This window comes from Danio rerio, chromosome 9, assembly GCF_052040795.2.
Source record: "Danio rerio strain M-AB ecotype USA chromosome 9, GRCz13ab, whole genome shotgun sequence".
NCBI lineage: Eukaryota > Metazoa > Chordata > Actinopteri > Cypriniformes > Danionidae > Danio > Danio rerio.
Genome location: NC_141029.1, coordinates 54,558,456 through 54,572,971, shown reverse-complemented (window position 1 = coordinate 54,572,971; position 14,516 = coordinate 54,558,456). Strand labels below are relative to the sequence as shown.

At 37.1% G+C, this 14,516-nt stretch overlaps 1 protein-coding gene across 7 annotated transcripts in view; it reads left to right on the top strand.

The window, feature by feature from the left end:
• The window catches only part of LOC141376228 (SNF2 related chromatin remodeling annealing helicase 1-like), a 50,790-nt gene that overhangs the window by 20,665 nt on the left and 15,609 nt on the right, over positions 1–14,516 (top strand). For 6 of the 7 annotated variants that reach the window (XM_087268475.1, XM_087268474.1, XM_087268478.1 and 3 more), the window contains 4 exons: positions 1,045–1,206; positions 4,087–4,152; positions 9,962–10,102; positions 12,340–12,558. In XM_087268475.1, coding sequence (XP_087124601.1) covers positions 1,045–1,206; positions 4,087–4,152; positions 9,962–10,102; positions 12,340–12,558 — 588 coding nt within the window. Of the gene's footprint in view, positions 1–857; positions 1,207–4,086; positions 4,153–9,961; positions 10,103–12,339; positions 12,559–14,516 lie in introns of all 7 variants that reach the window. The other variant, XR_015499929.1, reaches the window with a different exon arrangement.

Sequence of the window (14,516 nt, the reverse complement as noted above, 5' to 3'; positions counted from 1 at the left end):
TGTGGATGATCAATATTGTGAACAACTTTCGCAGGATCACTTTCGCATGTCGAGATGTTCATAATATGTGCGTGTGCAGGCGCTCACAGGCTGTTTTACAGGCACACGCAAAGCTTGAAGGTAAACAAACAGCGGCTTATCATAAGCATCTCATTGATGATTATTTACACAGTTGGCATTAAGAAGAACATATAAACGTGATCTGACTAACTTCTAGCAGCTAAATGTGTCTGGAAAAATATTCAAAGGCTTTTATTCTCACAAACCGTGCGGACGTAAATGCGTCTGACTGTTGTGATTGGCTAAAGCAGACGTCTCTCGTCAGCACGTTCTAGACGTGCACGCGCTTATTCCGGCAATCTTCCTTCTGCATTCACACAGCGCAGCATTCCGGCAAATTGCCGGTAATGTCACAACTTCTCTTTCCGGAAAATAGCCAGAATGAATTTACCGGTATTGTCAAAAAGGACCTGTTCACACATACAACCTTGGAAAGGTCTGTATGTGTGAAAGGGGCTAATGTGTTTTGTGCTCCTGTGGTGTCTGTCATTGCTAAGCAATCATTATCTCAGTGGATGACAAACTGACAAGCACTGCAGCATCTACCATGCCAGAAATTCTGAAATAGTTGGGGGTTCATTCCGCTGTGGCGACCTCTGATAAATAAGGGACTAAGCTGTAGGAAAATGAATGAATATTCTATACAGAGTATAAAGCTGATCGGTTAATTGTAATCTAAAGACGAATGAATTGTGTGTTTTCATTCATTCATTTTCTTTTCGGCTTAGTCTCTTCATTATTCTGGGGTCGCCACAGAGGAATGAACCGCCAACTTATCCAGCATATGTTTTACACAGGGGATGCCCTTTCAGCTGCAACCCATCACTGGGAAACATCCATACACACTCATACACTACGGACAATTTAGCTTACCCAATTCACTATAGCGCATGTCTTTGGACTTGTGGGGGAAACTGGAGCACCCGGAGGAAACCCACGTGAACACGGGGAGAACATGCAAAATCGTGTTGTTTTTTTTCTCAGGCTTTCCGCCGATGGCTGCCTTCAGTGAAGCCAGACAGCATTAATGTGGTGGTTAAAGGAAAAGACAGCCTGCGCTCCGGCCTCATCAACATCATCAGCTATGACCTGCTCAACAAGATGGACAAACAGCCGCCGTCCAGCCCATTCAACGTCATCATCATGGTGAGAACCAGACATTTACATCCATTCTTATTTCATATACGAGCTACTTTTCAATCGAGGAAGACAATTCTAAACATAATAGTCTTAATTACTAATAATAATAATTCCTTACATTTATATAGCGCTTTTCTGGGCACTCAAAGCGCTTTACACAATAGGGGGGAAAATTCTCATCCACCACCAGTGTGCAGCATCCACCTGGATGACGCGACGGCAGCCATATTGCGCTAGACCGCACACCACACACCAGCTGATTGGTGGAGAGGAGACAGAGGCTGTTCCTCAATACCAAGTACGCAAAGTTCGGACTTGCGTCCTTGGAAGTTCAGACTTGCCAAGTTCAGACTTGGAAGAACGAACTCCCGAGGACGCGAGGACACAAGTCGGGTACTTCTTCAAATGGAACAGCAGTGTACTTTATAACGTCACTTACCTCACCATGGATTCATCAGTTTCACTGTACATTAACAATAAAATGATTTAATAAATATTATATTAATATTATAAATCTACATTTTTGATTTAAAAAAATGTACACAAATATTCATAAACATGTTAATTAAAATGAGTTATTATACACTGACACGTCTTTGATTATCAGAGTTATTAAACTACAATGGTAATTTTACCCACAATAGGAAATAAAGACATACACGATAACAAATAAAGATTACGTCAAGCAATTTGGTAAACAAAGACAAACAGCGTACAACACGGTAACATAATTAAAGACAATTATAAAAGGTAACAAAATAACACTGCCAAAATAACACACCTGAGAATAAATAATAGATTTATAAGACCAAAAACTGTCCGTTAGATATTCACAAGATGTATTAAATATCATGTTTTAACTACAGTGAAGAGATGAGATCCAGCGGTACGTCCGGGATGGCCTGGCCGAAGTAAAGCTGCTCTGGCGGGGGAGCTGCATAAGCCGAGCCACATCGTTAAAGAAGCGCTATCTTTGTGAATACAACTACAACAACTACATTCTCGCCTGAAAAACTCTTAAAACTTTATTTTGTGACACAGTAAAGGAGTATTTTTAAAACCGTGCGGGTTTCCTCCTCCGCCATTAGCTTTCGCTGGTTACACTGCAATGCATTCTGGGATACCTGAGCTCCGAAAGTTCGCACAAGTCACCTCTCGATGCATCCTTGGCTAAAGGCCAGAGCAAGTACACATCCTGGAATTTCATGTGTACTTGGAAAGATGTGAACTTTAGAATTGGAACAGTACTTTGGCGACGGTTGATGACGTTTCACGAGGACACAAGAACACAAGCACAGACAAGAACGCATGTTGAGAAACGGCCAGCGTGATGAAGCCAATTATGATATAGGGATGGTTAGGAGGTCAGGATGGACCGACCAGTGGGCAAATTTAGCCATGGGATTTTTTTTTAAACGACCACAGAGAGTCAGGACCTCTGTTCTCATCTGAAAGACGGCGCTCACTGAGCAGTATAGCGTCCCCGTCACTATACTGGGGTATTAGGACCCACACAGACGGCAGGTTGGGCGCCCCCTGCTGGCCTCACTAACACCACCTCTGGTAGCAACCTAGCTTTCCCAAGTGATTTTTCATCCAGGTACTGACCGGCCGCAGCCCTGCTTAGCTTCAGTGGGCGACCATGTGAAAGTTGTAGAGAGCTAGCTGCCGAACATCTCTAATAACTGATTTCTTTTATCTTTGCCATGATGACAGCACATAATATTAGATTAGATATTTTTTAAGATAGTAGTGTTCAGCTTAAAGTGACATTTAGGGTGCTTTCACACCTGTGAATCGATTCAGTTGTTCCGAAACAGAGATTATAATTGTTACATTGTTGCTCTTTGCTCTTGGAGCGGTTCGCTTTCACACTGCAAAGTTTCTAATCGGACCAAAAGAGCTAAAACAAGTCACGTGCGAGTAAACTCTCCTCACATTGGTCAGAGTGTCAGGGTTTATTTTGCAGCGTCCCGCTCAGCTGTCAGGAGAGGTGGTGGTTTGGTGGTGATTGACAGGGTGCGCGCGTGACGTGTCTGAGGAGAGACGCGGTGGGGAGGGGTGAGAAGGGTGCGTGACGATGCCTATTTGAGGACTGGGAGAGAGACGCGAGATTACCGGGAGATCATCACTCGTTTACGGGCATCCGGAGACTCGCGAAACTTCCCGCCCTACTTATAATTCTCTCTTCATGTAGCCGTAAGCCTATTACATATTCATAAAATACTGTGATATAACCGCGCTCGGATCGGATCGCTTTCTCACTGCAATCGAACCGCTCCAGGGTTCGTTTCAATCGAGCCGAGACCACCTCATTCAAGCGATCTCGGAGCGATTACTTTGGCGCGGAACAGAGTGCGATTGCCCTGTTCACATATGCCAATCGAACCGCGCTAACTGGGCAAACGAGACACGTTCCGAAACAAAAGTGTAGGTGTGAAAGCACCCTTAAAGGCTTAACTAGGTTAATTAGGCAGGTTAGGGTAATTATGCAAGTCTTTGTAGAACAGTGGTTTGTTCTGTAGACTATCAAAACAAATTATTGCTTAAGGGGGCTAAAATAATGATCTTAAAAAGGTTTAAAAGAATTAAAAACTGCTTTTATTCTGGCCGAAATAAAACAAATAAGACTTTCTCCTGAAGAAAAAATATAATAGTGTGAAAAATACTGGGAAAAAATCCTGACATTATTTGGGAAACATTTGAAAAAGAACAACAAATTCACAGGAGGGCGAATAATTGTGTCTAGAGTAGTTCTGTATAGAAACCAAATAGCAATGCCTTTGCCATATCATCCCATAAACCCTGCGTCCTTCAAATATCAAGACCTTTAAAGCTGTTTGAGCTCTTCTGATTTCATCTGTTTGTTTGTTTTTTTCCCTGCAGGATGAGTCTCACTTCCTGAAGAACATGAAAACGGCTCGCTGTCGGGCGGCTCTTCCTCTGCTCAAGGTCTGCTGTTATTTTAGGCATCTTTCATAGTGCTGATCTTTAAAACACGGTGCTTTGGTTAGAGTTCACAGACTTTGGCTGCTTCTCAAAGCCTGCTGTGCTGCCTACATAATAAGCCTTGCTGGGCATCAGGAATGAGTAGGCTTGGAACATGCCAGGTTTTTCCAGAAATTTTGCCTGGAAATGAATAAAAGCCTTAAGGTTTCGGTCCTAAGCAAAGAAATGAAGACGGCCATAGTGTTGTAATTGAACCTTTTTTTATTTGACATATTTGAAAGCTCATTACAGCCATTATATGAATAGATTTTTATAGTATTGTAATTTTACAGCTGTAATGTTAAATTAAGTTCTTATTTAAATGCATCATTTAACAGGAGAATATTACAGTGAATATGTCTTAATTGTTACAAATATTTTTGGACATGGTAACTTACATTTTTTGCCCAAATTGTAGCTCTACAAACAAGCACAGAAGTTCTGGATTTTAGTTAATGAATTCATTTTAAATCACAATTATTATTATTTTTTTAATTTGCCATTTACAAAAGCTTCACAGAGCTGGATTATATTACTTTGCATTAACCATTCTCAGAGAATCTCAGAAACCAGAGAATTAGAAAGTGTTATTCATTTTTAAATACAGTTTATATATATATATATATATATATATATATATATATATATATATATATATATATATATATATATATATATATATATACCTCCTAGGGCTGGGCGATAATTCGATATCAGTAATTATACTGATATAAAAATTTTCGATAAAACGATTATGACAGTGTGATAATTGCTCAATAATATTTACGCACTATGCGTAACATTGCGCAAGCATTTTGCAGCCTGCCCTTCCGGATGCCGCACGCCTTACAAGTTTACAGCCATACAGTGTTAGGGTGCTTTCACACCTACACTTTAGTTTCGGAACGTGTCTTGTTTGCCCAGTTAGCAGGGTTCGTTTGGCATATGTGAACAGGGCAATCGCGCTCTGTTCCGCGCCAAAGTAATCGCTCCGAGATCGCTTGAATGAGGTGGTCTCGGCTCGATTGAAACAAACCCTGGAGCGGTTCGATTGCAGTGAGAAAGCGATCCGATCCAATCGCGGTTATGTCACAGTGTTTTATGGATATGTAATAGGCTTACGGCTATATGAAGAGAGAATTATGAGTAGGGCGGGAAGTTTCCTGAGTCTCCGGATGCCCGCAAACGAGTGATGATCTCCCGGTAATCTCGCGTCTCCCTCCCGGTCCTCAAATAGGCATCGTCGCGCACCCTTCTCACCCCTCCCCACCGCATCTCTCCTCAGACATGTCGCGCGCGCGCACCCTGTCAATCACCACCAAACCACCACCTCTCCTGACAGCTGAGCGGGACGCTGCAAAATAAACCCTGATACTCTGACCATTGTGAGGAGAGTTTACTCACACGTGACTTGTTTAAGCTCTTTTGGTCCGATTAGAAACTTTGCAGTGTGAAAGCGAACCGCTCCAAGAGCAAAGAGCATCAATGTAACATTTGTAATCTCTGTTTCGGAACAACTGAATCGATTCACAGGTGTGAAAGCACCCTTAGTTGTACTTAAAGGAGTAAGAAAAAAGGGTAAAAAAAGGTCAGAGTCGCAGACATTGTTGACAAGAAACGTCACTAGACCTCAATCTTGAGCTATTTAGTTTTTTGCTATCTGACACAAAACAGCAACGTGCACTGCAAACTGCGCAAGACGACTCGTGTCATCAAAAGCAGGCAACACCACCAGCCTGTTTCATCATTTAAACCAACACCAGCCTTATGAAGATGCTAAGAAATTACAGACCTAAACAAGTGCTGGAAAACCAGGGCAACTACCCAGCAGAGTCCCATGTCATCATTTTCGAAAGCCGTCCTTTACGAGAAAAAACCCCCGAAAAGACAGACGAAAGATATGACAGACAACACAATCTCAATCACATCTCAATGAACACTTGAAGCTTGCTCTACATGGTGCATTAAGGATATTTACACTACAACATTTACACTAATAAAAATAATATCATAATGTAGCAAAAAAGGATCAAACAATAAATTGTTAAACTCGAGTAAGGGGACGATAGTGAAGCCAAACAAAAGAAAGAAATATAACAAAACAATTCTAATTTATGAATAACCTCTCTTACCTCGCTAAAAACTGACGAAAAGAAAAAAAAAAGTCCTTCAGCGCAGCGCCGCATTTCTTCCCTATACTGAATAAAATAAATATAAAGATGACGTTCACCTCTGATGTCTTTAACAATACGTTTTCTACGTGTTTGCAAAATGTAAGTTGTACGACATCTTCCCTATCCATCTTACTCTGAGAAAAGAGTGAACTTAAGGAGATAAATCTCAATATTGTCTGGAAAGAGCAGAGCCAAAAAATAACATACAAATCAATCTAAATAAACATGAACGAAACTCACAAAATTTCTCAAAGTGGGCAAAATAATTTTACCCAAATGAAAGTTAAGCAAAAACACAGAAAATCATACTCATGTCAGCAAAATACACCAAAAACGAGATCAAAGGAAAAGGCGCGTTCTCCACTTTTCATATCCCCGCAAGGTCGCGCCATCTCCGCCTCGCCTCCGAAACGTGTTGCGGACAGGGGACCTGTGTGCAAAGGAGAAAAAACTTACTCTCTGAGAGAAAAATAAGGCTGGTCCTCGAGCACTCAAACCACCTTTCTGCACGTGTCTGCTGTTTATAACGAAATAAAATTAAATAACTCCGCAAACTAAGATGAACCAACTCCACCTTCACAGCTCAGTCGGCGGCTACTCATTAACCCTTGGTGAGTTCATTACACTGGTAATCAGAGCGCCACACACCGCGGTGGTCATAAATCACAAACGATCAGTGTTTTTTTTAATCACTGGAGACTTATTTGAGGTCTCAGATGCTTTAACGTTATTAGTGGCAGAACAATCATTTACAGTTCATGAAATACACCACGGTTGTCTGTGAAAAGGGTAATAATTATATAAGCATGATCTGACAAAGTGCTTACTCATGCAGCACTCACGTGTGCATAATTAAACATTTTGTGCTCTCCGTGATGTACTTTTGCGCATGTGGGTCAGTTTAGGACCATGCAAAAAAAATCAGATTTGAGCACCAAGCCTTGCATTGTGAACGTAGCCATAGGCGTCGTGATTCAATCGTTTCTTCTCGTGAAATGTGGCATAGTTCACGACAACCGATCCCATGCCTGCGACGCCTTACGACACCGTCGCAGAAAGTCTAGCATGTTTAATTTTTTCTCGTTTTTTACAACGAGTTCCACCACGTGGGTGACACGGCCCAATAGGAGCACATCATTTATCAGTTATTTTAGTGGGTGCTGCTGTTAATGAGGTGGTCAGGTGATCAGAAAACAGGCTGCATATTTACAGATGAGTTGGTCACGGGTGGATATACCCAGTCATTGGCTATGCAAGCTTTAACAACTTTCTCTAAAATATTAAAGTGTTTTAAGCAATTTTATCTGACAGACTGGCACAAATATGCCGACATCTCCATTCTGAGTTCTCTCTTCCAGGGGCACCAGCAGGATTTTAATCAAAGTTATGCACATATCCAGCACCACCCGCCCCATCATCATCCCTTATTCTCAATTTAATCATTAAAAACACTGATGCTTGCTGTCAAAGGCTACATTCATTCATTGTCGCGAGGGAGACCGAGAAAATAAAAGCACATCATTGTATTTCTCCCCCTCAATTTGTTAGTTATAATGTAAAATAAAGTAATTATTATTAATATTATTTGTATATTATTTAATACTCGAATGTACTGTACTTTAATATCTTAATGCAGTAATGCACGTTTTTATTTAGTTAGAATAATTACAATAATAAAGACTTTTATATGATATAAATACTCTTAAACTTCCTTTCCGTTCTTGGCATCTTCTTATGTAAAATAAAATAATTATTATTCATATTATTAAGTACTCGAATGTCCTGTGCTGTAATTACTTGAATCTAAATACTCTTAAATAAACTTCTTTTCCCTTTATTGCACTTTCTTAGTTGATCCCACACATTGCCTGTGTAGGAATGGGTTTTAACCGCAGCGGTTCGAACTGTAGTTTGACTAAAAGGTTATCAGTATTGATGGTAAAAAACTGTACATCTCTAGTCAAACCATTCTTCTGCAATCTTAAAACAGAAATAAGGGCAGCATTAATAGCTTAAAATGTGGAAGAGCGTTGATATTATGTGATTGTATTCTATTGCAATATGGAGTAATTAAAAGTTGATGTTAAATCAAAAGTAATTCACAAATACTTGAAAATGAGATGATTTAATGGCAATAATTCTCTGTGGTTACAACTGCATTAATTACAAACAACTGTATAAAATGATAAAACATGAAATGATAAAACATATGATATAAATTGTACCCAGCTTAAATTAAAAATAAAGTTACCAGAGGTAGAAGGAGAGACACAGGGGTAGGGAGAGAGAGACAAAGAGAGCAAGTAGGCCTCAAAGATAGACTCCAGAGGAGGAGAAGAGCAGACCAGGAAAAGAAGAGGCTGATCAGCTTTTACCACCTGTTTTGTATCTTTCTTGACCATGTGACCCAAATGCTGAGACTTTCAAACTGACCAATCAACATGTGACCACTTTGTAAAACCCCCAAAGTCCACACACCAGGCCCTGATCTTATCAGTATCTGCCTTTGTAGTCAGTATGGACCTTCTCGAGTCAAAAAGACATGTTTTGTCATATAAACAAATGCATATGATCATTTAGCCCAGGGATGGGCTAACTTGATCCTCGAGGGCCGGTGTCCCTGCAGAGTTTTGTTCCAACACTAGTCAAACACACCTGCACATGCTAATCTGTGGCTGTTTCTCAATATGCGTTCTTCAGCGGTCTTGCGTCCTCGTGTTCTCGTGCAACGGCATCATCAGCTGCCCAAGTTCAGTTCCAATACTCAAGACCGCAAGTGCGGAGGACGCGTGAAACTTCCCGAATGTGTGATATCGAGGACGCACTGATGCAGACTTGAGCAGCGAACTCGCTCTGGAAGTCCCAGAAGTCATTGCGACTGGAGGTGGGAAGCGCAACATTTTATTTAGATTTATTAATAAAGTTCAGAGATATGACTTATTTACCTCAGGAGTTTCCCTAAATGAACCGGTGAAAGTAATCATTAACTTGGACATCTTAATAAAGGAATAAACACATTAAGGGTTGTTTGTTTGCTGAAATTCGTATTAAAATCTGTTTTATTTATATTGTGCAGAGTATATTTATAATGTTTTTATGCAAAGTATATATTTTGAAGAGGGGAGAAACAATAAATTGTTGTATGAGTGCTGTAATGTTTAAATAATTTACTATTTAAAACGCGTGAAGGTCACATGACCATCAGGAAGAACGCAGCATCCCATTTCTCAAAGGATGCGTTCTCTGCCCTCACGGTCTCCTGAGTTCGTTCTTCCGAGGACACCTGGCAAGACCGGTCTCCACAAGAACGCAAGTCCGTTCTCTGTGTTCTTGGAATTGAGAAACAGCCAGTGTCTTTAAGATCACAAGAAATCTATAAGCAGGTGTGTTTGATTAGGGTTGGAGCTAAACTGTGCAGGACACCGGCCCTCCAGGACCGAGTTTGCCCATTCCTGATTTAGCCTCTTACACCTGTTATGGTTTTCGCATTTCAGTTTTACTGTATATTGTGAAGACTGGATTTGTTCTTTGATTTTGGTTGACATCATTAGCTTGTGTTGAGCTGATAATTACGCTCTGGTGTGTTTCTAATATAACAGACAGCTAAGAGAGTGATCCTGCTGTCAGGAACGCCAGCCATGTCCAGACCCGCTGAACTCTACACTCAGATTCAGGCTGTCCGGCCCGCACTGTTTCCACGCTTTCATGACTTCGGCACACGATACTGCGATGCCAAACAGGTACGTTCATCTATTCTGTTTAATGAAATATTTAAATCTTTATTTAATTTGATGATGATGTTTGCTACCGTTTTCAACATGTAAAAGATTTAACATGCTGCTTGCATGTCTTACAAGAAGGGAAACATGTTACAACATTTTGCTTACATTTTATGTTGCTATTTTAATATTATTGACAAAAATTAGCATGATGTTAGCATGTTTTAGCGTAAATGATCTTTGCATGTTTAACCATTTGTTAGCATAAATTAGCATGTTTCCAGCATGAATTATCCTAGTCTATTTAAGCAATTGTTAGCATAAAATAGCATGTTTTAGCATGAATTATCCTAGCATGTTTAAGCAATTGTTAGCGTAAATTAACATGTTTCTAGCATGAATTGTCCTAGCATATTTAAGCAATTGTTAGCATTAATTAGCATGTTTCTAGCAGGAATTATCCTAGCATATTTAAGCAATTGTTAGCGTAAATTAGCATGTTTCTAGGATGAATTATCCTAGCATTTTTAAGCACTTGTTAGCATAAATTAGCATGTTTTAGCATAAATTATCTTTGCATGTTAACCAATTGTTAGCATAAATTAGCATGTTTCCAGCATGAATTATCCTAGCCTATTTAAGCAATTGTTAGCATAAATTAGCATGTTTTAGCATGAATTATCCTAGCATGTTTAAGCAATTGTTAGCGTACATTAGCATGTTTCTAGCATGAATTATCCTAGTATATTTAAGCAATTGTTAGCATAAATTAGCATGTTTTAGCATAAATTATCCTAGCATGTCTAAGCAATTGTTAGCGTAGATTAGCATGTTTCTAGCATAAATTATTCTAGCATATTTAAGCAATTGTTAGCAATAATTAGAATATTTCTAGTATGAATTATCCTAGCATGTTTAAGCAGTTGTTAGCATTAATTAGCATGTTTCTTACATGAATTATCCTAGCATATTTAAGCAATTGTTAGCATGAATTAGCATGTTGCTAGCATAAATTATCCTAGCATATTTTAGCAATGGTTGGCATAAATTTGCATGTTTTTGCATGAATTATCCTTGCATATTTAATCAATTGTTAGCATAAATAAGCATGTTTCTAGAATGAATTATTTTAGCATATTTAAGCAATTGTTAGCATAAATTAGCATGTTTTTAGCATGGTATATTTTTGCATATTTGAGCAATTGTTTGCATAAATAAGCATGGTTTTAGCATGAATTATCCTAGCTTATTTAATCAATTGTTAGCAAAAATGTGCATGCTTCTATCATGAATTATCCTAGCATATTTAAGCAATTGTTAGCATAAATTATCATGTTTCTAGCATGAATTAATCTAGCATAATTAAGCAATTGTTAGCATGAATAAGCATGTTTTTAGCATGAATTATTCTTGCATGTTTAAGCAATTGTTAGCGTAGATTAGCATGTTTCTAACATGAATTATCATTGCATATTTAAGTAATTGTTAGCATAATTAAGCATGTTGTTTGCATGTTTTTAGCATGTTTAACAATTTGACTGAAGGAATAACATGTTGTCAGCAATATTTCTGCATGTTTACCATTATTTTAGCATAGGTTTTAGTAATTGTTGGCATAAAAATGCATGTTGTTTACATGTTTCTGCTAGTACTGATTAGCATGTTGTTAGCATGTTTTAATGTGAATAACTTATTTTTGTTTTTGCTAGCATTAATTAGCATGTTGTTTGCATGGTTTTTAGAGTGTTTAACAATTTGATTGCTCAAACTAACATGTTGGTAATGCTTCAGCATTTTTCATATTATACTAGCATGAGTTAGCATGTTTGCTAACATGTTTCTAAATTCAATTTTTACGAGTTATGAATTTAAAGGGGCTGCGCGATGGCGCAGTGAGGAGCATGCTCGCCTCAATACAAAAAGGTCGCTGGGTCGAGCCTCGGCTGGGTCAGTTGGCTTTTTTTGTGTGGAGTTTGCATGTTTCCTCCGGGTGCTCCAGTATCCCCCATAAGTTCAAAGACGTGGTACTGGTCAATTGGGTAGGCTAAAATTGTCCGTAGTGTATGTGTGTGAATGAGTGTGTATGGATGTTTCTTACTGATGGGTTGCAGTTGGAAGGGCATCCACTGTGTAAAACATATGCTGGATAAGTTGGCGGTTCATTCCGCAGTGGGGACCTCAGGTTAATAAAGGGACTATGCTGAAAAGAAAATGAATGAATTAAATGTCAAACCCGCTTGCCATATCTCCGTCTGCAGCTGCCGTGGGGTTGGGATTACTCCAGCTCCTCTAATCTGACTGAACTCAAGCTGCTGCTAGAGGAGTCTCTGATGCTCCGACGCCTCAAATCAGAGGTGCTTTCACAGCTGCCTGCCAAACAGAGGAAAGTGGTCACTGTAACCACAGACGGCATCAACTCCAGGACCAAAGCAGCCCTCAATGCCGCGGCCAGAGAGCTCGCCAAAGGATACCACAACGTCAGTGCAAACACTTAGAAAAGTGCTAGGGCTGAAGAATATGTAAAAGAAAAAAATCATTATTGCCACAACAGTATATGCATCTATTAGTATATGCAATATCTATAAGTATATGCGCTATATACAATATCTATTAGTATATGCAATAATATATGCAATATCTACTAGTATGTGCAATAGTATATATGCAATATCTATTTGGTAATGCAATATCTATTAGTATATGCAATATTATATACAATATCTATTAGTATATGCAGTAATATATACAATCTTATATACAATATCTATTAGTATATGCAATATTATAAGCAATATCTATTAGTATATTCAGTGATATATGCAATATTTACTGGTATTTGCAATAGTATATGCAATATTATATACAATACCTACTAGTATATGAAATAATATATGCAATATCTAGTATGTGCAATATCACATACAATATTAGTATATGCAATATTAAATACAATATCTATTAGTATGTGCAATAGTATATGAAATATCTATTTGTATATGCCATATCTTTTAGTATATGCAATATTATGTGCTATATCTACTAGTATGTGTATTCGTATATGCAATATCTGTTTGAATATGCAATATCTATTAGCGTATGCAATATTATATACGATGTCTATTAGTATATGCATTATCTATTTTTATATGCAATATCTATTAGTATATGCAATATTATATACAATATCTATTAGTATATGCAATATTTTATACGATATCTATTAGTATATGCAATAATATATGCAATATCTACTAGTATGTGCAATAATATATGCAATATCTACTAGTACATGAAATGATATACACAATATCTATTAATATATGCAATATTGTATACAATATCTACTAGTATGTGCAGTAGTATATGTAATATCTACTAGTATTTGAAATAATATATGCAATATCTACTCGTATGTGCAATATTACATACAATATCTATTAGTATATGCAATATTATATACGATATCTATTAGTATATGCAATATTTTATACGATATCTATTAGTATATGCAATAGTTTATACGATATGTATTAGAATATGCAATATCTACTAGTATGTACAACAGTATATGCAATATCTATTTGTATATGCAATATTATATACAATATCTACTAGTATATGAAATAATATATGCAATATCTATTAGTATATGCAATATTATATATGAAATCTATCAGTATATGCAATAACATATGCAATATCTACTAGTATGTGCAATAATATATGCAATATTTACTAGTACATGAAATTATATATACAATATCTATTAATATATGCAATATTGTATACAATATCTACTAGTATGTGCAATAATATATACAATATCTATTAGTATATACAATATCTATTCGTATATGCAATATATATTTGTATATGCAATATTATATGCAATATCTATTAGTACATGCAATATTATATGCTATATCTATTAGTATATGCAATATTATATACGATATCTATTAGTATATGCAATAATATATACGATATCTATTAGTATATGCAATAATATATGCAATTTCGACTAGTACATAAAATATTATATGCAATATCTATTAGTATATGCAATATTATATACGATATCTATTCGTATATGCAATATATATTTGTATATGCAATATTAAATGCAATATCTATTAGTATATGCAATATTATATACGATATCTATTAGTATATGCAATAATATATGCAATATCTACTCGTATGTGCAATATTATATACAATATCTATTAGTATATGCAATATCTATTCGTATATGCAATATATATTTGTATATGCAATATTAAATGCAATATCTATTAGTATATGCAATATTATATACGATATTTGTTAGTATATGCAATAATATATGCAATTTCGACTAGCACATAAAATATTATATGCAATATCTATTTGTATATGCAATAATATATTGGAGCATTTATATATAAAGAAATAA